The sequence below is a fragment of the Peromyscus maniculatus genome, chromosome 4 (genome assembly GCF_049852395.1).
Source record: "Peromyscus maniculatus bairdii isolate BWxNUB_F1_BW_parent chromosome 4, HU_Pman_BW_mat_3.1, whole genome shotgun sequence".
Lineage (NCBI taxonomy): Eukaryota > Metazoa > Chordata > Mammalia > Rodentia > Cricetidae > Peromyscus > Peromyscus maniculatus.
This window is the reverse complement of record NC_134855.1, coordinates 94,691,465-94,719,115: the sequence shown is the minus strand read 5'-3', so window position 1 is coordinate 94,719,115 and position 27,651 is coordinate 94,691,465. Positions and strand designations below refer to the sequence as shown.

Here is a 27,651-nt window from a genome sequence, read left to right as displayed (position 1 = left end):
TTCTTAAGTAACAACTATGTTTGTGAACAAGAGAGGATTTTAAACCAAATGATGGACCTGTTCTGAAACTAGTCAAGGACAGTTCTCATGGCAGGAGACAGACACTGAGCTGCTGAGAGCAGGAGGTGCTCACTCTGCCACCCAACAATCTTGCATCTAACAATGATGGCCAAGAATGGGATCTTAATATCTGCTGGATAAATTAATGAAGGAGATTCCTGCTCTGACATTTAATCCTTTCAAGATACTAATTTAAATTTGACATTTTTTTACTTCTACCAAGCTGAAAAAATTAAAGAAGAGGTCATATCCTAGTTGTCATTACAAATAACTGTCATAAAGTAACTTGTAAAAAAGTAAGTAACGCATGGGTCAATGAAATGGCTCAATGGGTAAAAGCATTTTGCCTCCAAGGCTGATGACCTGAGCTCAACCCCTAGAACCCACATGGTGGAGAAACGGACTGATCCTCAAAAGTTGTTCTCTGATTCCTACAAGTGTACTGTGTGGCATACATTCTCTCTCTCTCTCTCTCTCTCTCTCTCTCTCTCTCTCTCTCACACGCACGCACGCACGCACGCACGCACGCACGCACGCACGCACGCGCGCCCATCTCCCGACTCCCAATCATTTATTCTCCAAAACTCTGGCATATTATCACTAGATAATCTATATACCATTAAGGTAAATTAAGGTTTTTGTTTTTCAGTTTCAAACCTGAACAAACTCTTAGAACAGTGTTTTTTTGGGGGGAGGAGGGGATAATGACTGGTTCAGAGTACTGGTACTTTCACCCTTCCAGAGGACTTGGTGGGGGAAGGGGTCAGGGAGGACATATCCTATTCCAAGCACCTACATGGAGGCTCACGACCACCTGTGACTTCAGTTCCAAGGGATCTGATTCCTTCTTCTGGACTACTCTGGCACTGCATGCATGTGGTGTGCAGACAAACACCCACACACATAAAATACAAATAAGGACGCTCTTTTGCTGTGGAACAATCCATTTGTACAGTGTGAAGATCTATTGCTGTGACTAGTTTAATATACAAGCTGACTGGCCAATAGCTAAACAGAATAAGGCAAGAAAACCAAACTGAGAATGCTGGGAAGGAGAAGGGCGGAGTCAGGAGTCACCAGCCAGATGCAGAATGAGTTTGACACACAAAATGGGATAGAAGTAAAAACCTTGAGCCTCAGGGCAGCACATAGATTAATAGAAACAGACAAAGGTGTAAGAGCTAGTTAGTAACAAGCCTGTGCTACTGGCTGATCATTTACAATTAATACAAGTTTCTGTGTTGGTTATTTGGGAGCAGGTGGTTCAGGGCAGGAAAACTCCACCTACACTCTTTCTACTCATCTTAAAGAAGTTAGCTTCTCTGCTCATGTACTACTTGCTGTATAAGACATCTCCACAAAACTCAACAACTTAAAACAATTTTCATAACATAAATTGAATCAGAAATTTGGGAACATGGATATACAAAAGTAAATAATCTCTACCATTAAGCCAAATTGTTCATTGGAATGTTCTTCTGTTGTACAAGCCCCATTTTAATCAATACACAATAAATAAAGATTTCCCTCAGTGTGTGAGGCCTTATCCACATAGATGATGTCCTGAAGAGAAAGGACTAGGGGTCTGGAAAGCCAGTTCAGTGCTCCAGCAGGAATCTGACCAGGTTCCATCATGCCAGTCTGACCATTTGATAGATTTTAGACTTCCAACCTCTACAACTTCACGAGTCAATTCCTTATAAAAACAAACCTATAGGCAGTGGTCCCACTGATCAGGAAGACTAGGTAAATAAAGCATTTTTGAAATTTGTGAGTTATTAACATGAATTCTAATGACTTCCTAAAGATGTTTATGTTGTGTAACTCTTTTCAAGCCAAACTACTTACTTGTAAATCATTTTCTCCTCCTTCAGCCTCATTTTTTGATGCTGGGCACCCTAAAAAAAAAGAGGTTAAGGTTAATTAAGCATAGCATTTACATATATTTTGCCTTAGATTTTAGTATTAATGGTTGACTGTGTCATTATAAAGATTAAAGATTGATTTCTGGGTTGCTTGGCAACAGATTCAAACACCACACTTGTAGCTGTTCTTTTAGAATAATAAAGTGACTTCTTCTATCATCTCTTGGCAAATTTCTACTTTCTTTCAAAGCTAAGCAGACTAGTTGTGTTCTATTTCTCTGGTTGTTTAAGTGATGTCAAAATGTGACTAACTCAGTATTTCTAAATTGTGTGATCCAGGAAACACGAGCATTCAAAAATCAAGATTTCAGTTGCTCAAGTTAAAAAAGAAGTCAGTCTTGACTTATTATGGGCAGTCAAGGCTCCACTGACTGACTTGTCATACCCATGTCTGCATAAGCTTTTATGGTGTTGAGTGTCCTTAGTTACAATAAATTAATGTAAAATGATGTGTAGTAGTCGAGTATACTGCATTTATGTTATGACACATAGCTAGCATGAAACAGGCATGAGATGAAACATAATCCTGGTAAAAAGTAGTTTATTCTTTGGGATAAAAAAATATATATAAGTGACAGAAACTTACTAAGTTCAGAGAACTTTGATGATGATATTCAATGTTTAACAAGACAGGCTGAATACAGCAATAGTAACCTGCTTAGGCAAGTATGCATTTCCTCCTTAAACATAAACTGGCACAATACTGTGAACCTGATTTACTCCATCTTAGAAAAGGGAGTATTCTCTTATAAGTGTATAAATACAGACTTTAAAAAAAAATCAATTCTAAATTTAAAATATATGACTTTAAATTTTAATAGTTATGAATAATGATTTTCTCTTTAAAATACTTGTTTTATAAAACTTAGCTAAACAATTAGAATCAACTGGGGAGCTTTAGAAAATATGCCAAAATCAACCAGCTTCATACACTACCAAAACATACTCAGTATTAAGCATTTTCAAGTTCATATCCAGTTTTCCCATAAGTAGTTTATTTCTTGAAATTGTTCTAAAATACCCCTTGTACTTCTCTACTTTCTGTCTGCTTGCTTTTTCAGATACAGTCTCATAACCCAGGAAGATCTTGAGCTTTCAACCCCCTGCCTCAGTCCCTGAGCACAGGACTAATAGGCATGTTTGACCACACTGAGGGTTATTACGGTTTGATTTAGTTACTCTTAGCAAGTTTGTTTCTATTATTAAAGACCTTTTCCTTCTCGATTAGGAGGGAAAAAATGGTTATTCCCTCCTATGAGAAGAAATGGGTTTTAATGTACTTTCTTTCTGTTTAAGTAAACACACACCAGAACTATGGGAAAATAAATTCTCCCATTTAAAATCTCCATGTTTGGGGCTAATCAGCATTTAACAGACTGGTAAGATATAAAAGGGGATAGATGAGATTGCAGTCTCTGCCAAATCTCAACAAAATCACAGAGTTTTATACCTGAGTATGTGGAGTATACATATGTTTGAGTATTACCAGGTTTCTTTGTATCTCATTAAAGAGAAAAGAGTGTGTACCATGACACACACTGCTGACAGGCTCTTCACAGTACAACATTCAACTGCTATCGACTGCGACAAACATAAAGGAAGCCAAGCAGCCTTCTCACTGCTCACTACTCTCTCTACTCATTATGTCCTTCAAAGTGTGGTCACAGAACACAACCGCTTACTTGATTAAAGGACAGCAATCACTTCAGGTTAATGTTATGGAAAATATCTACTATATCTATATAATGTGTAAACATTTAGAAAATGTTTAGAAACCACAACAAAAACCCTACCTTGAGAAATATCCTCTATAGCTCTTCGAATGCCTCGATCAAAAGCCCTGGCATCAGCAGGACTCTGAAAGGTAAGGCCGAACTTCTTGTCATCGATCTTCCAGTGGTGAAATGTGGGAGTGACCTTATTATAAATGAGGTCTCTTTTAAGCATACATTCCAAAACCACCTGCCAAAAGTCAGGTGCCAAAGTTAATGAACACACAAAATCCATCTTATGTAGCTATTACGTAAACATTGAATACTATAAATATAATGAGTATTTTTAAATAAATTGAGATATTGAAGTAATCTTCACAAAGTCAACTTAATAAAGGGACTAGGAAAGGATTAAAGAGATCATATAAATTGTAAACAAAATGTGGGTTATGCTATCATTTAAAAGAATAAACACAGTGCTGCATACAAAATTTCCAGAAGAATATAGTTAAAATGGTTTTTGAGAAAACCTGGGAAGTAGACACAACAGAAGTGGTAGTAACAATGTAACTTTTAAAATCACTCTCCCTTTCCCTTGTGTTTCTGAGCATCTAACAAGTGCTCCACTATTAATTACGACTTCCAGCCATTCCTTTGCTAAATTTCTTGAGACCCATTACAGAAGCAGATCAAATACCTATTTGCCATTTTAGTAGCTTGGTTATAAAACCTGTTTCCCCCTCTTTGAGACAAGGTCTCACTAAGAATGTCTGACTGGCCTGAAACTTCCTAGGTAGAACAGGCTGGCCTCAAACTCACAGACTGCCTCTGCCTCCCAAGTGCTGGGATTAAAGGTGTGTACCACTATGCCTGGCTCTGGTTTGGTAACTTTTCAAAGCTCTAGCTTCTTCATTTTGAAAATACAGTAACAGTATTAAATACACCTTATAATTTGTGAATGAAAGTTTCGTAAAATTTGTGGAATACAGCTTTGTTTCTTCGTATTTTATATTTTCTGAAATGGTTTCAGGAAATAACAACAATAGGTAAAATGCCTTCCTCCTTTTTACTTGGGTTATCTATTTTTAACATTCGCTCTATACATTCTAATGTATACAATTTATATTTTATTTCATTTTTGTTTGTCTATTTTTGCAGTGCTAGGAATTGCATTTAGGGCCTCACACATGCTAGGCAAGTGGTCTACCACTGAGCTACCTTCCGAGGCCAATATTTTTGTTTATTTTATTCTGAACTGTAGCACGAAGGTAATTATATGATGTCCCTTTAATTGCTCTTTATTCTTGGGTGTCTTTCTTAAGACAAGACTGTTCTTGTATGTAACACAGTGACCAACATTAACATGGAGACAATATTCTTACCTAAGTTCATATTCTAATTTTGTCTGATAATAACATTTTAAAAACTTTCAATACAGGATTCATTCCATGATCACACATTATATTAAATCTCTAATATGGGGGCCACTCTCCGCCTTTGTCTACCATGATATCCACAGAGTACTTTCTATCACATCAGCTATCATTATTACTACACAAAAGAAAAATTACACATCTTAGTTATTTTAAGATTACTCTTTAAGGCCAAAAGAAAGCAATCAAAACCCACCTAAATAACACTCAGATCATACATTCTACTTTATTTCTTCCCACTAGTGATAATGACTTCAAACCACTTTGTTTCCTAGTCTGCTCATTCCAGGTGCCCCTAAGACTAGGAATGCCACAAGAACAGAACTTTGGACTTAGCTTTTTGACAGATTTCTGACCCCAGAGCAACATGTGCTATGCATATATACACACACATTATATGTTAAAAAACAGTGGTGAGATCTGAGCATCTCCTCACCACTGCCCTCTATTCCAGCTATCTCCTTCATTGGCATGCCTTTTCCACACATTGCTAACAATCTCTTCAGACAGGGTAACTACTCTGCATGTGAAATATTTTCTTTCTATTTTTTTTTTTTTAAAATAAAAAGCATACTTTGTTTCAACGTTTACAGTCTTCCCAAAGCTAGGATCAAAACCAAAATCCTAATCATGGCTCCTTACAACCCACAGATGGTTCTACTCCATCCATCCTCATTTCCTACCCTCTTCTTTGCTCCCTTTACTCATCTGACAATGACTCTGGAGAGACATTCACAAAGTACAGGTCACTTTCTTTGCCTATACTTTATTAATACTTCCTACTTTAAGATCTCAATTCACAGCCAGGAAGTGGTGGTCTACGCCTTTAAATAAGTTCAAGGCCCCGGTCTACAAAGTGAGTTCCAAGACAACCAGGGCTACACAGAGCTGTCTTGAGTTCCATCTTAATTTTAATGCCTGAAAATATTACTGAATTAGCTCGTTAGATTTTCTAAAATTAGTACTGTCCAGCTGTTTCCTCTTAGGTAAAATCTCAATGTGATGTACACTACTGTCCACCACCAGTTTCCAAATGCGGTCTTCTCAGGGAGATATAAAAAAAGGAAAACAAATTTTAAAGATGAACCTGAAAGAATACTGAAGAATGGAAAGAATAATGATGCAGTTTTTGGACACACATGAATGCTTATATAGAAGAGAGTCTACCCAGAATTGTGTAAACACAGAGTTCATGCAATATACCAACAGGTACAAGGGCAACATACTAACTAATTATGAACCAGAACTCAATTTGTTTTTACCTACATACTACGAATTTACTTGCTGATACTTCACAATACATTTAATGTAGCAGAAAGCTTCTATTTAGGAAAGGGCTATTATGGTGGTAGCTACTAAGGGTTTAAGAGGAGTCAGTAGAACAGAAAGACAAGCTACCTATTTATTATTACTACCCCACAACGAAAACCTTTGTAGATAATATTCAGTGTATGCCCCTGAGGATGTGTTCTATCAAACAATGGTTACATAAATCTCAGATCCCATGTCTGAGTTAAGTAATTTCTTTCCCATTTAAGTCACATAAATTACAAAGCTGTTTCACATTTGACTGAAAGTAACATTAACTGAGGGAGACAAGGGTGGAGGAAGGGAATAGCAGGGAGGAACTATAATTATTGGAGCTTCTTTATAAGAGAAGGCCCTGCATACAGGAAATGAGTAATTCCAAGTTGTATTAAAACTATCCTAAATCCAACTGCCAGACATCATAAAGACATGTTTTAAAACTATAAATAGTTTAGTTTGCTTATCTCGCCATTCATAAATGCAGTTATAGCTTGAAATGCAAGGCCAGGAGCTGGATCTGTGGGCAAAAGTGTTTGTGGCACAAGTGTAAGGACCTGAGTAGACGATCTCCAGAACCCATGTAAAGATGAGCATGGCAGTGCACATCTGCAGTCCCAGGGCACCTACTGTGAGTTAGGAAACAGGCAGGAGAATCCCTGGAAGTTCTCAGGCCTGCTAGCTCGACATATTCAAAGGCAAAACTATGAAGACAAACAAGATGGAAGGCAAAAAGAATGTTGTCTGACCTCTACAAGTGTGTCTTGGGATGTGTATACCTGTACACGTACACACACACACACACACACACACACACACACACACACACACAGAGAGAGAGAGAGAGAGAGAGAGAGAGAGAGAGAGAGAGAGAGAGAGAGAGAGAGATTGAATGCTTCAAATATATGTCTACCTAATTTCATAACTCAAAATTTTTTTCCAAGACTTACGTTTAGGAAATGGGTAAATTTCATCAGGTCCCCTTGATAACCTTAATTAATGTGTTAGTGAGACAGAAATACACACAAAAATACAAATACACACACACATAAATAGCCTCATCCTCATTTCTACCCCAAAGAAAAGCTTATATTAATATAATAAAATATAAAAAGCTATTGTATATATTAACACAATATTAAATCAATAAAAAGAACTTTTAGAGAATACTTTCCTAAAATATTTTGACAAGAATAACCCCCTAATTTGTGACTGATCCACTTAGAATGTGGCTGGTTAGCAAAGATCAAATTAAAGAGCCATGTTTTAAAAATCACATTACTATTGTTTTTAACTCGATCATTAACAAGTACACTTCTGTTAGAAAGTAAAAATATATTATCCCTACTCTGTTAAGGTTAAACAGATGTTAATTATAAAAAGTATATAAAATTCTGGTATTGCAGAATATTAGTTGAAGATGTGTTTATGCTGTGGAATATTTGTTTAATGATGCAAAGACGTGTTGCATTCTTTTATGTTGCATTTGCTTAACTCTGTGAAGCTGTGTTACACTGCCTGTCTAAAACACCTAATGGTCTAATAAAGAGTTGAATGGCCAATAGCTAGGCAGGAAAGAGAATAGGCAGGGCTGGCATGCAGAGAGAATAAATAGAGGGAGATGAAGAAGAGGGAAGAGAGAGAAAAGGAGAAGAGAGGAGGATGCCAGGGGCCAGCCACGCAGCCAGCTACAGAGTTAGAAAAAAAGAAAGGTATATAGAATAGAGAAAGGTAAAAGCCCAGAGCCAAAAGGTACATGCAATAATTTAAGTTAAGAAAGGCTTGACAAAACAAACCAAGGCCAGGCACTCAAGAATAAGTCTCTGTGTGTTTATCTGGGAGCTGGGTGGTTGGTCCCCAAAGAGCAAAGAGTAAAAAAACCAACTACACCCTGGAATTTAAAAAATTCTACTACTACCAATTTATTAAAACCCAGTATTAAAGGGAAAGAGGAAAAACGGAGTCTCTGTGCTATTAAGCAGAGTTAAAGGAAAGTGGAGAAGGATGGTATATTAGCTAATTTTCTCACTGCTCTGACAAAATACATGAGAAAGATAAATTATAAAAGATAAAGTCTAAGGAGGTAAGGCATATCATGGCAGGAAAACACGGTGACAGCAGCATGAGGCGGCTGGTCACACAGCCACAGTCAGGAGGGAGTAAGACGACAACTTGAGCTGTTTGGTCCCTTTTTTTCGGCCTGGGTCCCTAGTCCACAGGTCGGTGTGCTCCACATTCTGGGTCTATCTTTCCTTCCTCCTCAGTTAAACCTCTGTGGAAGCACTCTAGAGGTCCAGAAGTGTGTGTCCTCAGTGATTCCAAATCCAGTTAGGTTGACGAAGATGATTATTCATCACACAAAAGTTAATGAGCATGAATATTTTTAGTAAAGTGTCCAAAATAACAATATCGAGTTATGAAAAACAGAAAAACAGAAACATAACACACTCCCAAAGCATGATGAAAGATGGTGAAAAAGAAATTTGGTACAGTAACTTGTTAGGTCTGTGGGCCTTGCACCCAAGAGCAGTTGGATCCCATTCCATGTCTACCACTTACTGTCCAGCTTACTTTGAAGAATTAACTGAAGTAACACACAAAGTATTCAGAGTGGTATTAACTGTCAACTTTATAGAATTTAGATTCACATGGGAGATGGGCCCTGAGCAGGCTTGTGGTGAGTTATCTCGATTACATTAATTGAGGGAGAAGATCTATCCTAATTGTAGATGGGGCTATGCCCTGGGCAAGGATCTTGGACTGTATAAAATGGAGAAAGTGAGCAGAGAACTAGAAAGCATTCACTGATCTTTGCTTCTTCAACTGTGAAAAAACAGATTTAAAGTTGGAAGGGTAAAGTTGATTTGGACAAGACCATTAAATTTCATCTGCTACCCACATGCTAGAAACAAATGCATGAAAGATGGTCTTTAAGGTGTGTAACATTTAAATGTTTATCCACAGTATAAAATGTATCTTGACAAAAGAATCTCAGACTGCATTCTCTAGGATAAAAAGTGAAAATAACCCAATTCTCTAGTGAACTGTACAACTACTTCTAAATGCCCAATGAATCAAGGAACTCAGCAAGGGAATCAGACAACCCTAGGAATCAAAGAGGAAATAACTACATAGGAGTGGAGGGCAGTGCATGAGGGAAGAGTTTTGCATATATAAAGGCCTAGGTTTCTGGAGAGCAGGAGGCAGGGGGTGGTATCCTATGTGGAACAACCAAAGCAGAATGTTTAAAATGAGTTTGTACCATAAAACACTAGCAGATAAGAAAACCAGGAAGCAAAAAGAACTTGATGTCAAATGTACAAAATAAATATACTTTTTTTTTTTTTTAAAGAATTTAAGAGATCTGAAAAGAGACTGGATGACTGGTCATAAATACAATTCCTGCCAAGGTGCCATAAGCCTTCTTGCAGACAGAGGCAAGAGCAGCACTTCGAATATACACAGAAGGGAAGACTGTAGGACCTACAATCACCCTGAAGAGAGAAGAATCAGTGGGAGGACTCCCTCTCCGGGTATCTCTGCTGCTGATGCATACAGCAGCGTGGGATGCCGCATCTGCAGAAAAACTGGCAAAGCAGAAGAATGAGAGAGAACCTATGAAAATGTGTTTATCTCATCTTAAAGGGAGACAGAAAGGTGATTCAAGGAGGAAGGACAACCTTTTCAACAAATTGTGCAGAGAAAAACAGAGTATTAACATTCTGCCCAAAGACAGAGAATCTTAAGTATCACACTAACTAAAAATTAATCTAAAACATAAAATACAAAACGATTAACACTTGTAGGACAAATTATAGGATATAGCCTCAGAAACCACAGTCAAGAGAACAGTCTGTGGATTTGACACTAAAACTGCAGTCTACTAAAAGAAAAACAGATCAATGAACGTTACCAAAAGTTAAAGCTCTGTAAGAGCCTATTAAATAATGAAAAAGAAAATTATAGGCTGGGAGAAAACATGTGCACAGCATATATTTCCACAGAACAAGTATTTAGAATAGAATCAACATTCAAGGCTCAACAGAAAGAAAGTACCCTAGTGAGGAAATGGGCAAGACAACAAATAATCACCAAGAAAGGAAACTATTAGCTACTAGGGAAACACAAATGAAACCAAACCTACAATGACTTTCTCACTAGGTACCTAATTACTAAAACTGAAAAGTGAGTCCATGCAATGCTGACAAGAATGCAAATTTAACACAGCATGGCCACTTTCAATATAAGTTTGGCAGCTTCTTATATCATAAAACAAATGATCAGCGGTGGTAGTCCATGCCTTTAATCCCAGCACTTGGGAGGCAGAGCCAGGCGAATCTCTGTGAGTTTGAGGCCAGCCTGGTCTACATAGCGAGATCCAGGACAGGCATCAAAACTACACGGAGAAACCATGTCTCGAACCACCCCCCCCCGCGCAAAAAAAACCCAAAAAACAAAACAAAAAAACCCAAATGATTATCACAAAATCTAGCATTTTTGATCATTTATCCTAGAAAAAGAAAAGCCATGTTCACAAATAAATAACTGTATGGTAAAATGTATACAAATGCTCACAGTAGCTTTATCTATGAAATGGTCCTAGAAGAACCTAAAAGTCCTTCATTAGTCAAAGACTAATATAAAAATAAACTATAGTTAGATTACAAAATACTAACAATAAAAAGGCCAGATTTTTTTTGTTTTTGTTTTTGTTTTTGGAGACAGGGTTTCTCTGTGTAGCTTTGTGCCTTTTCCTGGAACTCACTTGGTAGCCCAGGCTGGCCTCGAACTCACAGAGATCCGCCTGGCTCTGCCTCCCGAGTGCTGGGATTAAAGGCGTGCGCCACCACCGCCCGGCAAAAGGCCAGATTTTTAAGGCGAGTTATGATGAATGAAAAACAGACAATTCTGAAAGGTTGCATACTTCCAATTCCACTTTTATAGCACTTTGGAAATGACAGAAATCATAGAAATGATCCACAGAACAAACAAATCAGTGCTTGTCAGGCTAAGAGTGATATGTATGTGGTTATAAATATTAACAATGAGTCGCTGGCTACTTTGTATCGTGCCTGTGAATGTTAATTTATGTGCTTAAACTCTACAGATCTAAATACAATAAAAACTGACTAAAGATAAAACAGAAATCTGAAAGTAGTTGTCTGTATGAATATTCTAGTATAATACATACGGTTTTAGAAAATGTCATTTATTATTGGGAAACTGAGTAGAGGATATACATAAGATCTCTTTACATTGTTTTTATAACATTAATAATCTAAATTTGCTTTAATAAAGTTACAGTATCTATGGGACACATTCTAAATAGGATTTCATAAATATTAGTAACAAATTCTGGTGGCAGGTTGAGTAATACAAAAGTGCTATCTATGTCCACGATACAGGGTAGCTCTCCAGGTAACATTATACTAGAAAGTCTGTAAATTCACAGAGACAACAAGGGTCCTTAATCATTATTCAGAAAGATCGACTCAGTACCTAAAAAAGAAAAGTTACATGAAGAACTTTAAAAGACTTCAAGAATGGTAAAAGGAGATGTGATTTTTATGTATAAATGAGAAAGATTAAATGAATATACTCCTATGTCTTAACGATAAACCACTTATACTTCTCAAAGAATGAGCAAAACACATTCTACAAGAAAGTAATAACACTAAACTCTCTATATACAGTTATAATAATATAAGAGAGTCTGTTTGCTCAGAAATCTACTAGCCAAGAGTTAAGCAGGAAGCTGCCTGGAAATGAACTGAGTCCCTGCAAATTCCTCTGCTGTAGCTCTAACCTCCACTGTGGCTTTCTTTGAAGAGAGGCCTGTGAGGGAGTGACAAATGTCACATGGGATGGGACATACAGGGCCTAAGTCGTTAGGAAGCCAGTGTCCTTGTAATGAAAGAGATAGTAGCACTCCTCTCTAGGCCAGAAGACTGGGTGAAGAGTCCGCCATGGAGGAAGTGCCCTCATCAGAAACATATGCAGGCGATACCCTTGATCTGACTCTGCGACTCCCAGAACTTTAAAAATATCCATTTTTGTTGTTGAAGCCATCCAATCAATACTGTATTATGGCAACCTGAGCAGGAAGTCCAGAACATAGAAAGACAACAGGAAATGATTAAATACAGATAGGAGTGACATTAATTAACCAGCGTGGATAGTCAGTTTACAATTTAGTCTGATGAAAGTAGTGGAGAAAGCTAGTATTCAGCACCAATAATTTCAATTGAAGATTTGGACTTGAATTCAGTAATTAAGAAGGCTACAGAAGTTTAATAGCCTGGACAGAAGTGTAGCTCAGTAGTCAAGTTTTGCCTAATAAATATAAGGTCTGAGTTCAATACCCAACAAGACAAAAAAAAACCAAATAAACAGTTCAAAAGGAAACAGAGTATATCAGAATGGGAGACCTAGTCTGAAGCGCCAGTGTCAGGCACTAAAGAGAAAGATGACGTCAACATAACTAACAGGTGTGACACACCATACCAGTACAAATCATTTCAATATAGCAGAATCCACAGAACAAACTGAGTAACTAATGAACTGACTGGTGATAGTCTTTTAAAACACACAATTCAATCTTTAAAAATGTGACACACGGGCTAAAGAAAGGTCAAAGTATGAAAGGTGAAGTTGTCTCAAAGAGGAAATAAGGGCAGCCAGAAGGGTAACTGGCCAACAACTCCCAATCCTAACTTTCAGCAACCAGGTACCACAAGGCTCCAAAAGACAGCAAACAGTAAGAGTAATGGTAACAGGCAGGGCTTTTCCTCTTCAAGAGGTATCAGCTACATTAAAAAATCAACTGCTTTAAAACTACTTCTGATAGAAAGTCACAAAACTTATGGGTGTCCACAAAGATCCTAAAGGTGTAACTGACTTCTGTATCTGTGGACTGACCCTGAAGTTCAAAGGTAATGATGGACTGGTTGAACAGTGCTGGCGTCTGTCCCAATTCCATTTATTCACAGCAAAGCTGATTTTCTCAAAGTACTCTATCTCACCCAATTCTATTTTTGGCCTGTGGCAATAGAATGCAAATCTGCTCTCTACCATTACCTAGAGTCATGTGAGCATCTACTTACAGTCTCCTTTCTACAGAATTTTAATTAAACTTTTTAAATACTTGTTTTATGTGCATGAGTGTTTGCCTGCATGTATGTCTATGTACTGTGCACGTGTGTGTCATGCCTGGTGCACAAGGTCAGGAAAAGAATCTCCCAGAAGTGGAATTACAGATGGCTGAGAGCATCCATGTGGGTTCTAGAAATCAAACCTGGGTCCTCTAAAAGAACACCAGTGCTCTTAACCCTGGGGCTATTAGTTCCAAACTTGTAAGAGTAGATATATATTGCTTTAGCTGATCTCTAAGTACTCAAGCAATAACATGAAAATAACTGAGCCGGGCGTTGGTGGCGCACGCCTTTAATCCCAGCACTCGGGAGGCAGAGGCAGGCGGATCTTTGTGAGTTCGAGGCCAGCCTGGGCTACTAAGTGAGCTCCAGGAAAGGCACAAAGCTACACAGAGAAACCCTGTCTCGAAAAACCAAAAAAAAAAAAAAAAAACTGATGGTCTATCCTTGAGAAAAATGCAGCTAGACAGATGAAAACAAAGCTGGTGAGGGCAAGATCGTTTTCTTTTGAAATAAGAAAAGAAAAATAAGATTCTCCATAGGAAAGTTATTGGTAAATACAAAGGATTAGTAGTTCCAAGCTTTAGAAGGTTTGCAATGGTAAACAATATAGATGCTACAAAGAACTGAGTAAAACTGGGCAATGAGAAAAATTAAGAGTCTTATCTATGGCAACATAAAAAAGATACAGAGGAGGATGACAGAGACAAAGTACAAATAAAAGCCCAGTTGAACAAGCAGAGGTCACAGTTAATCCCTAGGTGAATGACTATTGTTAACAAATATTCTGATTCCACTTACCAAATCCAAAAAAAGTCCAAGATTTGATATAGCATACTATCCAAAACTAACATCATAATTGTATCCTACTTTAAGAATGCTCAAGCTGTGGAAACCTAAACATACAAACTAAAGTATAATTCATCTTCACACAAATGTTACCCAATCTTTTCAGTCAACCTGCTACTCAACTTCCCGACCAAAAAAAAAAAAAAAAAAAAACCTTCCTACCTTTCTTCTAGCACTGCTTAGCATATTACTTATTCAATATTTACTTCTCTTTCAGTAGAATGTATATCCTCTAAGAACAGAGATTTTCATTTACATAATCCCAGTTCTTTTAACTGGTTTGGCACAAGCATCTACTGACAAACTATGTGTTACATGGTTGGAAGGACAGTTCACCTTTAAAAATGTGGTATTAAAACAAGTTATAATATATGGATTCAACAGGCTCTATCTGGGAATACGTGTGTATATACAAGTAAATATGTGCATGTGATAGCAACTGGTGAAAAAGAAGGCTATGAATTAGCGGGAGAGGTACATAAGAGGGTTTAGAGGGAAGAAAAGAAAGGAAAAAATATAATTCAAATACAATCTCAAAATATTCTAAGCTTTTAAAATGTAGTTATTAAAATGATAGGCTGTATGATGTTGCTTTTATAGTGATAGAAAAATTCACCAACTTATTGCCCAGCACAGAATGAATGAGAAAATAATTTACAAGACAAGAAAAATAAAATCAATGCTGATGAATATTAATAAAAATAATACTAAAGACAGAGGAATTTAGTGAGCTTAGGAGAAAATTACAGGCAAAGTAATTGAATAGGCATTACATTTCAGGGCAAAGGAGGAATGTTAGGAAACTACAGAGTCCCAAGTGGAATAGAATAGCCTGACTACCAACCATATCAGGAGAACCTGCTGGGAAGAAGACCAGAAGGTCAAGAAGACAGAGAGCCCTCAGGAAGGATAAGAAGGCCCAGAGGTGGAAAAGCTGATATGGAAATATAGGATATGGATATGATAGGATAAAAGGGTGGATTGTTGAACCTACTTTTAAAGAGCAACTTGCTTAAAATGTTTTACATTGGTATATATTTTTAGTTTATTAATACAATTTTAAAGTTAATTTTGTTATTCTGTGTGTGTGTGTGTGTGTGTGTGTGTGTATTTCTACTCTTGTTTAAGGTATTATGTTTATGTAACTCATTTAAACTAAAATGGATAATTAAGAAATACAGATTAATAATTAGTCTTCTATGATAGTGAAACTTATAGTCATGTTAAGTTTTCTAGGTATACATAGATATAATTCAATTAGGTAGGTAATCTTCAAACACTTCAAAGACCTACAGAATATGGCATTTAAAATGTTTTAAAAACTTAGACTTTCTGGACAATGAGATACCTGGCAGCACCAATTACTTCAAAGAGGAGGATGGGCATTGAAGACACTCTATATGGAGTTTATCTTCTTCTTGGCAAAAATAGCCATTTGGGCAAGAAACTGTTCTTGCCTGGACTGCTTGACAAAATGTATCGACTAGACATGCAGGACCCACAGGAAGGTGACCACTGAATTTTTCAAGGCAAAATGGTCATTCAGGTTCCTGCTTCGCAGAAGAAACTGCCAGACATTCTACAGGACACAAAAAGAAATGACTAAGAGACTCTAGGCCTATGGGCTGAAAATGGATGCCCCAACATTGCAGAAGAACTTTAGATGACTGTCCAGGCAGCCAGCTTTCTATCATTCTAGATTTTTGGAAGTTGCTTGTAATGCACTTCCTGTTTACTTAGGTAACATTATATCCTTCTGGGATCTTTGATGTAGATGAAGACTAGATAGTTATAATTTTCCTTGGTTATGATAAAAGATAAATTAGATATGAAACTTTAGACTCACAAATATAGGATAGATAATGAATATTTTCTTTAATTTTGTAAAATACAAATAGACTAGATATTGTAACTGTAATTCTTGCTTGATAACTGCTCTATTGTATGTCATTTTACTATGTTAAAGTTAAAAACCTTCCTTTTTGATTAGAAAGAAAAGAAGTGCTGTGGAATGTTGTTCTGTATGCTGTGAATGTGTGTTGCTCTGATTGGTTGATAAATAAAATGCTGATTGGCCAGTAGACAGGCAGGAAATATAGGTGGGATAAGCAGACAAGAAGAATTCTGGGAAGAGGAAGGCTGAGTCAGGAGTCATCAGCCAGACACAGAGGAAGCAAGATGATGTGGTAGAACTGAGAAAAGGTACCAAGCCATGTAGCTAAACATAAATAAGAATTATGGGTTAATTTAAGCTAAGAGCTAGTCAGTAATAAGCCTGAGCTAATGGCCATACAGCAGTTATAATTAATATAAGCTTCTGTGTGTTTATTTGGGTCTGAGCAGCTGTGGACCAGGCAGGACACAGGAAACCTTCCAACTATAACGAGTTGCTTTGGGGAGCAACTGTGAAGGTCAGAGCTGAAAGTGAAAGTCAGAGGCTGTGATCTGCAAGGTACAGCATCAGCAGAGGAACTACTGTATGTGGGCGGCACTCAAAAATAAATAGCACAACACCTCTCCTCCCACTTCTCCACTCTTCCTACCCTTGATATTCAAGTTCACACAACAGTGTCTTTCAGGAGACAGGACTGCCAAGAAGGCCTAGCCCTAAATAAAAGCTAGTAAAGTTCTTCAGTTTCCAGTGGCGCACACTCCTATAGTACGGCCATTGGACAGTGGAGTAATTCAGAGATATCTTGGGAAACTTAGCAGGAAATTCATGCTTTGTACTTTTACCAAGTTCAACCCAAAGTAGAAAGACACCAGTGTTTTAAGATTTCCCTAATATAGAAAGGGGGTCAGTGTCATTTTAAACGAAGTGATGGGCATTACGTAATTATTTTATCTTCTTCCTGGGAAATACTCTCATTTTGTCATGGTCTCCAGAAGACAGCAAAAAGCCCCACTTTAAAAAATATTTCTGTTGAAGAAATGAAAAACTATTTTAATGAAACATTATTTTTATTAATTGTTTATCCACTATTTATTAATTCTAAAAATAATTCCTTGATCTCCTCAGCAACTTCCCACATTAGAAACGTGTGTCTTTTTCTCATTTCAAAATTACCTTAGTCAATTAATGTTTACATTAGTAACTATTTTCTAACCTTCTTGTTCTTGTTTTCAAAGTACCTTAAGCAATTTTCCTGTTTTAGGAAGGTCTCACTGTATCTTCCTCTTGCCATTGTATAATCTTTGGGAATCATAACAAGTAATTACAAATCAAAGGCTGGAAAAGTCAGTCTTCTGTTAAAGCAAGGCTCTGTTTACCACTTGGGGGAGGAGGCTAGCTTTCTTTAATTCAAGAGTCTTATAGGCATCCTTTAATATCACCTAGTATGTCTCTCAGTCAGCAGTGGCCTTCTGCAATTCTTCCTACTATTTATTTTCTTAAGGGGCACAAGTTCATTCAAGAGTCTAAAGAACAAAAACTTCACTTCTATAATTCAAAGGGACTGAACTCTAAGAATCAGCCCACAAAGGAGTACAGGATAGTTTCTAGCAACTACCTAATTATCACATGGAAAACTATTAAAATAAAATGTTTATTTACTAGGAAAACCTTTTAAAAAAGTAATTATTAATTTAGAAAGAATTTGTATATTTCCAGATTTGAAGAATAAGGAAGCCTTTGAGAAAACAAAACCAGACCCCCCTGTCCCCAGGAGTAGGGGGAGGAAGGTATAATAAAAATCAATCAACAAAATAAGTCATAGAAATAGACACTGTCATCTTAGAAGGCCTATTATCTCTTGATTTCAATATTCCTGTCTTCTTTGCCTTGAGACTGTATACTTTAATATTTTCAAGATATACCCAAGAGTTATTGCCTATACCTTTGTCCCTAAGTCCCCATAACCTAAAATGCTTCGGTACCGTAATCTCTGAAACAAAATTATTGCAACCTTCCAACTGAAAGCAATGTCTCCTTGAGGTCTACATCTGATCTGCTTATTATCCCTGCATCACAAGCAGACAACAAGTGAAACAACAGATGCTTTGATGCCTGGTCAGTACTTCTGGCAGAAAAACCTATCTAGTTCACTAACCATCACGGGTGGTCCTCTATCCCAGGAAAGGTTCTCTGCTTGCATATGCACACACTCTCTCTTTTCCTCTCTCCTAATTATCTGATTTCCTATTGTTGAAAATAAGATTGTCTTCTGAATACCAGGTTCATTTTTTGTAGTTGTATGTTAAAGTCACATATTGAACACTCACTGTCTCCATCAACCTGAGCCACTTCAGACCAGCTTCACTTCAAATTATACTGTTTGGGTCCTTAATTAACATTATGTAAACCATCTCAATTAATATATTCAAAGTTTAATCTTATATTTAGGTTATCTCTTACTAGCAAATATCCAATTTTTATTCCATATTTGACTTGTATTTAAAATATTACCAGAGGTACCACAAGAAACATCTTAAATCCTTCCTCTTTACACAGTTTCTAAAATCTACAACTTATTTTTTAAATACTTAATTAACAAATTAGAAACATTATACTCTAGGACAGACTACTTACAACAGCATTATGGTCGCTACTTAGCATCTCCAAGCTTAAAATATGCAGACACCATTCTATGTGTGTACAGAACCACTTTTACACTTGATAAGATGACACATTCAATTTATTATATTTTCCTCTGATTCCAACTGGAGTTTTCCATAAAACTGAACATATTCTAGTTAACTGTGTTCCATTGTGTCATGGGTACCATTAAGAAGTAATTATAAACCCACAAAACAGTGGTCTTGGGAGGATTTCAAGGTGATTTAGGATAACTCTAACCATGGGAAAAATTTGGGCAAAGATTAGTTTAGCAACTTTCTAAGCTATTGAAATGATACATCAGTAAAAAACATGATGAAATCCAAATCCCAATCTAAAATATAGTTGCATTCAAAATGTTCATGCACAAAAGAATTATTTAAAACTCAAACATCTCTGAAAAAAGTAACAGAGGCTAAATATGCTTATGAACTCATCTGCAAATATATCTAAAGGGATTTCTAGTTACTTAAGATCTTAAGAAATTTTCAAGACTCTTTCTATTTTGCTTCTACATATATGCTCTTTCCTTGATACAGAAATGACCCTAACATAACTCAGCTTCTCAAATGTAGTAGTTTTTGGCTCTCAGGTAAAATGAGAATAAGCCTTCCAGACTAATTAAAAAAGGACAGTTAACATCAAGTACTAGACTACCATTTTAAAATCTATCTATAAAAAATACCATATACAAAGGTGGAAAATAAGGAGTGGCCTATAGGTAATCTTATGTGGCTAAAAAAATTTATGGGGAACTAAGAGAGAAAACCTGAGATCCTAAGAGTCTAAGGCAGAAGAAGTAAGCAGTTTCTCTGCAAGGGACTACACACTTAAGGCCTCTGTGGCTGCTGCTAAACTGTCTTTATAGCATGAAAACAGTAACAAACATAAATGAATGACTTCAGCCAAACTCCAAATAATTTGTATGGGGCTGGAAAGATGGTACAGCACTTAAGAGCACTGACTACTCTTCCAGAGGACACAGAGTTCCATTCTCAGCACCCACATGCAGCTCACAACTACCTGTAACTCTAGTTCCAGGAGATCCAACACCCTCTTCTGGCCTTTGAAGGCACCAGACAGCATAGAACTATGCATTCTAGGCTGATCTCAAACTCATCATAATCCTCCTGCCTCAGCCTCCTAACAATCAAGGTTACCATGAGCCACCATGATCAGCTTTCATCAACTCATTGATAGTGTTTAAAACAAACAACCCCCCCCCATTAGCTCATGGACTGAATAAAAAACAAATAAAAAGAACAGGTGGCATGCCTGAATCTGTCCTTCAGACTAGGAGTTGCTGATCTCTGGCCTAATAAACAAGGAGAAAAGTGGGGGAGGCTAGAGAGCTATTCATGAACATTATGGAGTTAATCGAAACAGTAAAGCAGGAGCCCCATGCGATATGTATACATTACTGTCAGATCCAGCCAGACACATTCGCATATTGCTGTCTTTAACATAAACATAAAAATGACTCCCAAGAAATAATCGAGTCACAAACAAAATTAACTAACTCTCACATAAATGGGATACCAGTTAGAATTTTAAAGAGAAGTCATTTCTTCAGAAAGTATCCTAAAATTATAGTGATAGCTACATTAATCATTACCATTTTGTCCCTGAGTCTCTCTCCACGGATAAAAAAGTCCGCACAGCCATTCTCTTCCTGATGAGGGACCCTGAAGACAGTGACGCTGCTCAGTCCGCTCCCTCCGAGTGGTAGCCATCCGCCACTTGAGTCATCTCTGGTCATTACCACAGCTCGCACTTGCGCATAACTATTACTAAAACAGATGCAAAGATCAGGAATTAGTGTTTCCATAAACAACAAGAAAGCCAATGTGTTGGTCTTGTTTAAGACGCCAAAGGCCACAGTAATTACTATGTAGTAACTAGTATGTTTATTACTTACTTCCATAATAAGCCATAGGAAAAACCTAATTGAAAGGGGGAAATCCACAAACTGAAGGTTGTTCTTTATTTTGAAGGATCAACTTATAATAAGACTACAGGACTCCTATTTCAATTCATCATTTGGTAGACAGAGCATATCTGGATCACCCTGTACATGTGTGATCATAGACCCCAGAGAGAATTTGTCACCTTGCCTCTATGTTTTCATTTGATGCAACCTTTCAACAAGGACAAATTACTGCTGTATTTATTTTAGCTCATTTAATTATTTCTAAGTTCCGAACTGTTCTGGAATATATTATAAACAAAAAAATTGAAATAAGCATGCTTAGACTTAGAAGTCCATTTTTAAAAATTTCTACCAATGAATGGAGAGCCTACATAATTTTTATAAATCACAGAGGGATATTCTATTTATTCATTAATCAAACATACCTGTGGACACCTTTCATGTCTTCATTTTGCTAGACTCTACTCTTAAGAGACTAGTTCCATTTCAAATTGCTCTCCCAAATTAACAATGAATTTACATAAAATCTAGGATATTCACTTAATGCATTAAATATCCTATACAAGTGACATGTAGCCCTCAGTTTAAAAACTTTTACTGACTATTAATAAACCATTTCTAAGTCTGCATAATAAATCATGCAGACATAGAAATGTATACTGGATACAACTTAGATCTGTGGATAATTATAAATATAAGCTGAAGTTCTACACAACAGTTCTATACCTCTTAATGTATCTCGGCATGCTCTAAGCTGCTTCTTGTCATTCCTATGGTACTACACTTGTCCAAAAGTCCTTCCCTTGCTTCTGTTGTTTCCATTATTTTTCTAATTTTTAAAAATTATAAACTCTAATTATAAGATTTATTTATATTATTTCCCTCTTCCCTTGTTACTCCCCCCTTCAACTCCTCCTGTGAAAATCTTTGTTATTTCTTTTATTGAGGTAACTTCATACACAGTACCATGCATCCACTTCAAATACACAGGCACCACCAAAGTCTACAGATGTGTACATATGCAGCTCAGTACAGGTGTTTGTGTCCCTGCAGAATGCATTGCTATCTAAACCCAGGGTTTAGGGTATGCAGCAGTGGAGAATTTGGGTCAGAAGGCAAACACGATTGGGGTGATCAACCTTAAACTCTTAAAAGCTACCTCATTCTTTCTCCCATGTGATGGCATAGCTAAAAGAGGGTCACCTATGGTCCTGAAAGTGAACCCAGACAGACAACTTAATCTTCATGTTCTCACCCTCCAAAAGTGTAAAAAAGAAACGATTGTTGATGACAATCCATCCCACCTATGCTTTATTTTGTAGATGCACAAATGGACTAAGATATGCAGAACCACCATGGAAATTTAAGATATTTCCGCCACACCAAAGAATCCCCTTTGCCTTCTGTTTTTATTTATAACATGTAGACAGTTTGGCCCATGCTAAGTTTTCATATAAACTGAAGCAAGTAGTATTACTATCATTATACTTTTTTAACTCACTACACTGTTTTAGTGTATTAGAGTAAACTTGACTAAGTAGTCCCCTAGTTGAATCATTATTGATTTTTTTTTCTTACACTGAGAGAAATCTGAATCATTCCAGTTTGTAAGCCATTAGTCAAGTTCATATACAGATCTCTTTTTCTATAATCCTGTTTTTGAGACAGGGTCTCATACAACCCAGGCTGGTGTAGAACTCATGATGTAGCTGACAAGGACCTATACAAGTCTGTAATTTTTTTTTTTTTTTTTAGACAGGGTCTCACTATGTATTAGCTGACTTCAGACTTGTTTTTTGTTTTTTTTTTTTTAAAAAAAGACTTGTTTATTTATTATGTATACAGCATGTATGACTGCAGGCCAGAAGAGGGCACCAGATCTCATTACAGATGGTTGTGAGCCACCATGTGGTTGCTGGGAATTGAACTCAAGACCTTTGGAAGAGCAGTCAGTGCTCTTAACCTCTGAGCCATCTCTCCAGCCCCTACAAGTCTGTTATTAGCAATGCTTTCATTTCTCTTAATTACCTAGAAATGCAATTATTAGGTCACAAGGCAGTTGCATGTTTAACCATATAAAAAGTTAGTAAACTGTTTCCCAAAGTAGTTGTAATCATACATTTTGTCAATGACAGCTTGTGTTCCACATCCCTACTAATATCTAGGGTTTTCAGTATTTTAAATATTACTGTATTGTGTACATCATAGTGCTATTTGTCAACTATTCTTGTTTTTTGGAAGATTAATGAGAGCTAGCGTCATTTCATTTGGCCATGTGCTTATCTTTTAAGTCTTTTCATCTCTTTCTCTTTTTTTAAAGACAAGGTCTCATTGTGTAGCCCTGAGAATGAGCTATGTGGAGCAAGCTGGCCACAGATTCAGAGATCCACCTGCCTCTGCCTACTGAGTGCTGAGATTAAAATTATGTGCCACCATGCCCAGCTTGCTCATTTTTAAATTAATTTTTAGAAGCTCTTTGCATATTCTGGACACAAGTCTTTTGACAAAGAATATTACACTGCCCGGTACTGTGATTAAGAGTGAGGATTTGGTTGACTATGATGGAACACACCTTTAAGCCTAGTACTTAGGAGGCAGAGACAGACAGAACTTTGTATGATGCAAGCTGGCCCCATCTAGTCAACGTACCAAGTTCCATGTCAGCCAAGGCTACATATAGTAAGACTGTCTAAAAAGAGCTGGGCGGTGGTGGCGCATGCCTTTAATCCCAGCACTCAGGAGGCAGATGCAGGCGGATCTCTGAGTTCAAGGCCAGCCTGGGCTACCAAGTGAGTTCCAGGAAAGGCGCAAAGCTACACAGAGAAACCCTGTCTCGAAAAACCAAAAAAAAAAAAAAAAAAAAAGACTGTCTAAAAAGAAAAGAGAAGAAGAGGAAGAGGAAGGGAAGGGGGGGGAAAGGAGAAAAAAGAAACGTGTAGATTCTAGTCAAACGTCCGTAAGTTGAATCTAGGTTTGGCTAAATACCAGGTCTGCAACCTTTGGAAAAATACCAAAGCTTCTGTGCCTAATCTTTGAAGAAACAGCACCTATCTTTATTACAAGTAAACAGTGCCCAACACATAGTAAATGCTGTATTTAAGTAGATGACAAAAAACATTAAACTAAAGTTGCCATTCTGGTTATCCAAAACCAGACAGTGATGACTTTCTATCGCTAGTCAACAGAAGTATATAGAAGCTCTGATGGCATTCGCTTTACAGGGAACCACTCGGTGTCTATACTTTTTAGTACTTAGTTCTTTAGTCTCTTGCCAATCTTCCCTTAGAACTGCTCAGAGACATAGGAGCACAAAGGCTGCATTATTAACAGCTTCTCGAGGCTAGATTCTTTAAGGTACATGAAGGAGTTCTTAAAGGATTTTCTTCATTCTTGTTTTTAATGTAAAACCAATATGGTACCAAAACTTCTGATCTCTGCTCTCTATTTGAACAACTGTTTAAAAGTATTCATTCACATAAAGTAGAAGAATTAGCCACTACAGCGTAATACAAGACTTATTTCTAAGTGAACAAAGACTTATTTTCCATAGATCTGGAGACTAGAAAGTCCTGGATCAAGAAACAGGGGACCTTTTTTATCTCCTTACAGTTCAGTTCTTTTGCTCCAAGATGTTGCTCCTTAAACTCTGTGATCTCCAGAAAATAACACTGGCCCTAAAAACTTCTATATTAAAGGCTTTGTGTTCAGCTGATACCACTCTTAGGAGCTGAAACTTTCTAAGTGGGACTAACTGGAGGAAGCATGTCACAGGAGCACAGTTTCAGAGGACACACTGAGATCCTTGTTCCTTCCTCTTTCTGCTTCCTGGCCCACTAGGAGTTAAGCAGCTGTTAGATGGTGAGTTCTCTGGCATATGATCTACTCTACCACAGACCCAAAGTACCTGGGCCAATTGATCATCTACTGAGATCTCTGAAACTATGCCAAAGTAAGATGTCTTCCTTTAAAGCTTGTTTTCTCATGTAGTTTTCAAAGCAATGGAAAGATGACTAGCACAGACAGAAAAGTTAACTGGTTGGTACTTGGAAATAGGAGCTCCTAGTCACCCAGTCATCTCTCAGCCTCACACCCCACACACATCTGCAACGAACTGTAAAGCTCTTGAACCATGTATGTGCTTTCTTTTCTAGAGACAGCAGAGTTTTAACCACAACTTTTCAATTAATGTAAGGACCATGGCTACACAAAACAGAGTTTCTTGGACTACTCTAGCTTCTCCCAGGTCTAGCTCGGAAGTATTTCTCATCTAGCCTATCTGTAGCTATGCTTTGGCCGACTATCTTTTTTTTTTTTTTTTTTGGTTTTTTTCGAGACAGGGTTTCTCTGTGTAGCTTTGCGCCTTTCCTGGAGCTCACTTGGTAGCCCAGGCTGGCCTCGAACTCACAAAGATCCGCCTGCCTCTGCCTCCCAAGTGCTGGGATTAAAGGCGTGCGCCACCACGCCCGGCAAAATAATTTATTTATTTTTATTTATTTGTTTTGCCTGCATGTATGTCTGTGTGAAGGTGTCAGATCTTGCAGTTACAGACAGTTGTTAACTGCCATGTGGGTGCTGGGAATTGAACCCGGGTCCTCCGGAAGAGCAGTCAGTGCTCTTAACTACTGAGCCATCTCTCCAGCCCTTGGCCGACTATCTTAACATTTGTAAAATAAATTATTTTCCGAGTTTTTCTTTCCTCTCTGCCTCTTACTCTAACTCTTCTATAATATACCAACTGACACACATCTTATCTTTATGTGAGCTTACTAAAAGGTTTACTTAAGTTTCTGGCCTCCAAGCAACAATGTAACAAATTTCTATTGCCTTAAAGACACTGGTTCTCTGGTAATTTGTTCCAGCAGCAGCAACAACAGGAAATGAATACAAAAGCATGAAGAAAAACCTTGAGGATATGAGAGTAATCTGTATACAGGAGAGGAAAATAACCATTTTCCTACAGCAAATGATAATTAACTGCCCTTCTTACCCACAAATCAAAACCTTCTAGAATTCTATAAGTTGTATTCAGTACAAGAATTAGGGGTGTGTGTGTGTGTGTGTGTGTGTGTGTGTGTGTGTGTGTGTGTGTGTGTGTGTGTGTGTGTTTTCCCCTGATGTGTGCTTACAATGGCAAATGGCAAAGTATTTTTGTGTTTTCTTTTTACTTTCCATTATGGCATATTTCAGGCACACATTTGTCATTCAAATATTAAGGCAGACACTAAGAGAACCACATTACAATTCATTAATCTATTCACTTAACTAGGGAACACTGCTTATATGTCATGTACATAAACAAAATAGGAAACTATGTTCCCTTTTCTGTAGAGGCTTCACACCACCTCTCCAGTAAAGACTTAACAAACAGAAATTACTAATATCTCCTTTATTTGGGATGGGGGTAAGACAAGATCTCATATGTAGCCCAGGTTTCTCTCAAACTTGAGGCCTTCTCCGTCAGTTCCTGGGTGCTGGGGTTATAGGCAAGTACCACCACAGATGACTTAACAGTCAATAATTAAGCCTTGTATATATGCTCAAGATTATTACTTGCTACAGCAATAACAGAATGCAAAATGCAGTAAGCTTGGAGGGAGACTGATTTGTGTTTCATCTTTCTCAAAACCTTGCTGTACTAATCCTAAAGAAGGTAGTTACTTTCCCACTTGAATAAGAAAATTAATGATTGAGTATGATTAGAAAATTCTAAGTCCAAATTACTCTTCTGTACTAGTAAGTTTAAAAGTGAAGAAACAATTCCCATAGAGTAACCATCAATCGAAAGTCCCAAATGGCATTATGTTCAATACCAAGTCAAGCCTCCTGGCTTTCCAAAATCTATGGTAGTGAAATCACAGGCCTAGGAGGGAATTTCCTGTTGTTTGTCCTAAGGATTCACAGACAAACTACCTTCTAAATAACTGTGTTTATACACATAGACTAATGCAGCTCTTGGCTTTGGTCACAGAAGCCTCTTTCTGAAGTAGATGAGTATTTAAAGCAGGGACCCATAATTGCTGAGAATTAGTGACTGCTGAATACTCACTCCAAATGGTATATGTATGCCATGTCCACTGAAGTCCAGGAAATAGAGCAAAGAACAGCTGGAACGACTATGGGAAGTGAAAAATGGGGGAGGGGTAAAGGGGGGCTTTATGGAGACAATCATGTACACAGAGTAGCAGTAACTTCCCTCTCAGGGAAAGGGAATCACTCTGAGCAAGGAAAGACCAGAGGAGAGTGGAAGAATATAGAGACACGAGTGTAGGAAGGGGTCAGGAGAGTCAGCAAGCAAAGAAAGACAGGGAAAATAGAGGATAGTGGAGTGTGAATAAATGTAATCATAGCGTATTGTATATAAGCTGATACTAATTTTCTTAAAAAGCAGAATGAGTAACAGGTACTAAAGTGAACTCAAATAAGATAGGATGTTTATATGCATATATCTACATGTTCTAAATGCCTGTGTGTTCTAGTATGGTTTCTGTTGCTGTGAAAAAACACTGACCAAAAGAAACTTGGGTAGGAAAGGGTTTATTTGGCTTATAGATTATAATCTGCCATGAAAGGAAGTCAAAGCAAAAACTCAAGGCAGGAACCTGGAGGCAGGAATGAAGCAGAGACCATGAGGGGAAGCTGCTGCTTATACAACCCAGGACTAATCTGCCCAGGGTTGTACCACCCATGATGAACTTGACCCTCCCGCCTCAATTATGAATCACGAAAATGCC

The 27,651-nt window shown here is 37.4% G+C and overlaps 1 protein-coding gene across 1 annotated transcript in view; it reads right to left on the bottom strand.

Moving 5' to 3' along the window:
* The window catches only part of Spred1 (sprouty related EVH1 domain containing 1), an 81,649-nt gene that overhangs the window by 19,635 nt on the left and 34,363 nt on the right, over window positions 1–27,651 (bottom strand). The window contains exons 2-4 of the mRNA XM_042275936.2: window positions 20,606–20,780; window positions 3,779–3,947; window positions 1,909–1,958 (exon numbers count right to left, since the gene is read on the bottom strand). Coding sequence (XP_042131870.1) covers window positions 1,909–1,958; window positions 3,779–3,947; window positions 20,606–20,780 — 394 coding nt within the window. The remainder of the gene's footprint in view (window positions 1–1,908; window positions 1,959–3,778; window positions 3,948–20,605; window positions 20,781–27,651) is intronic.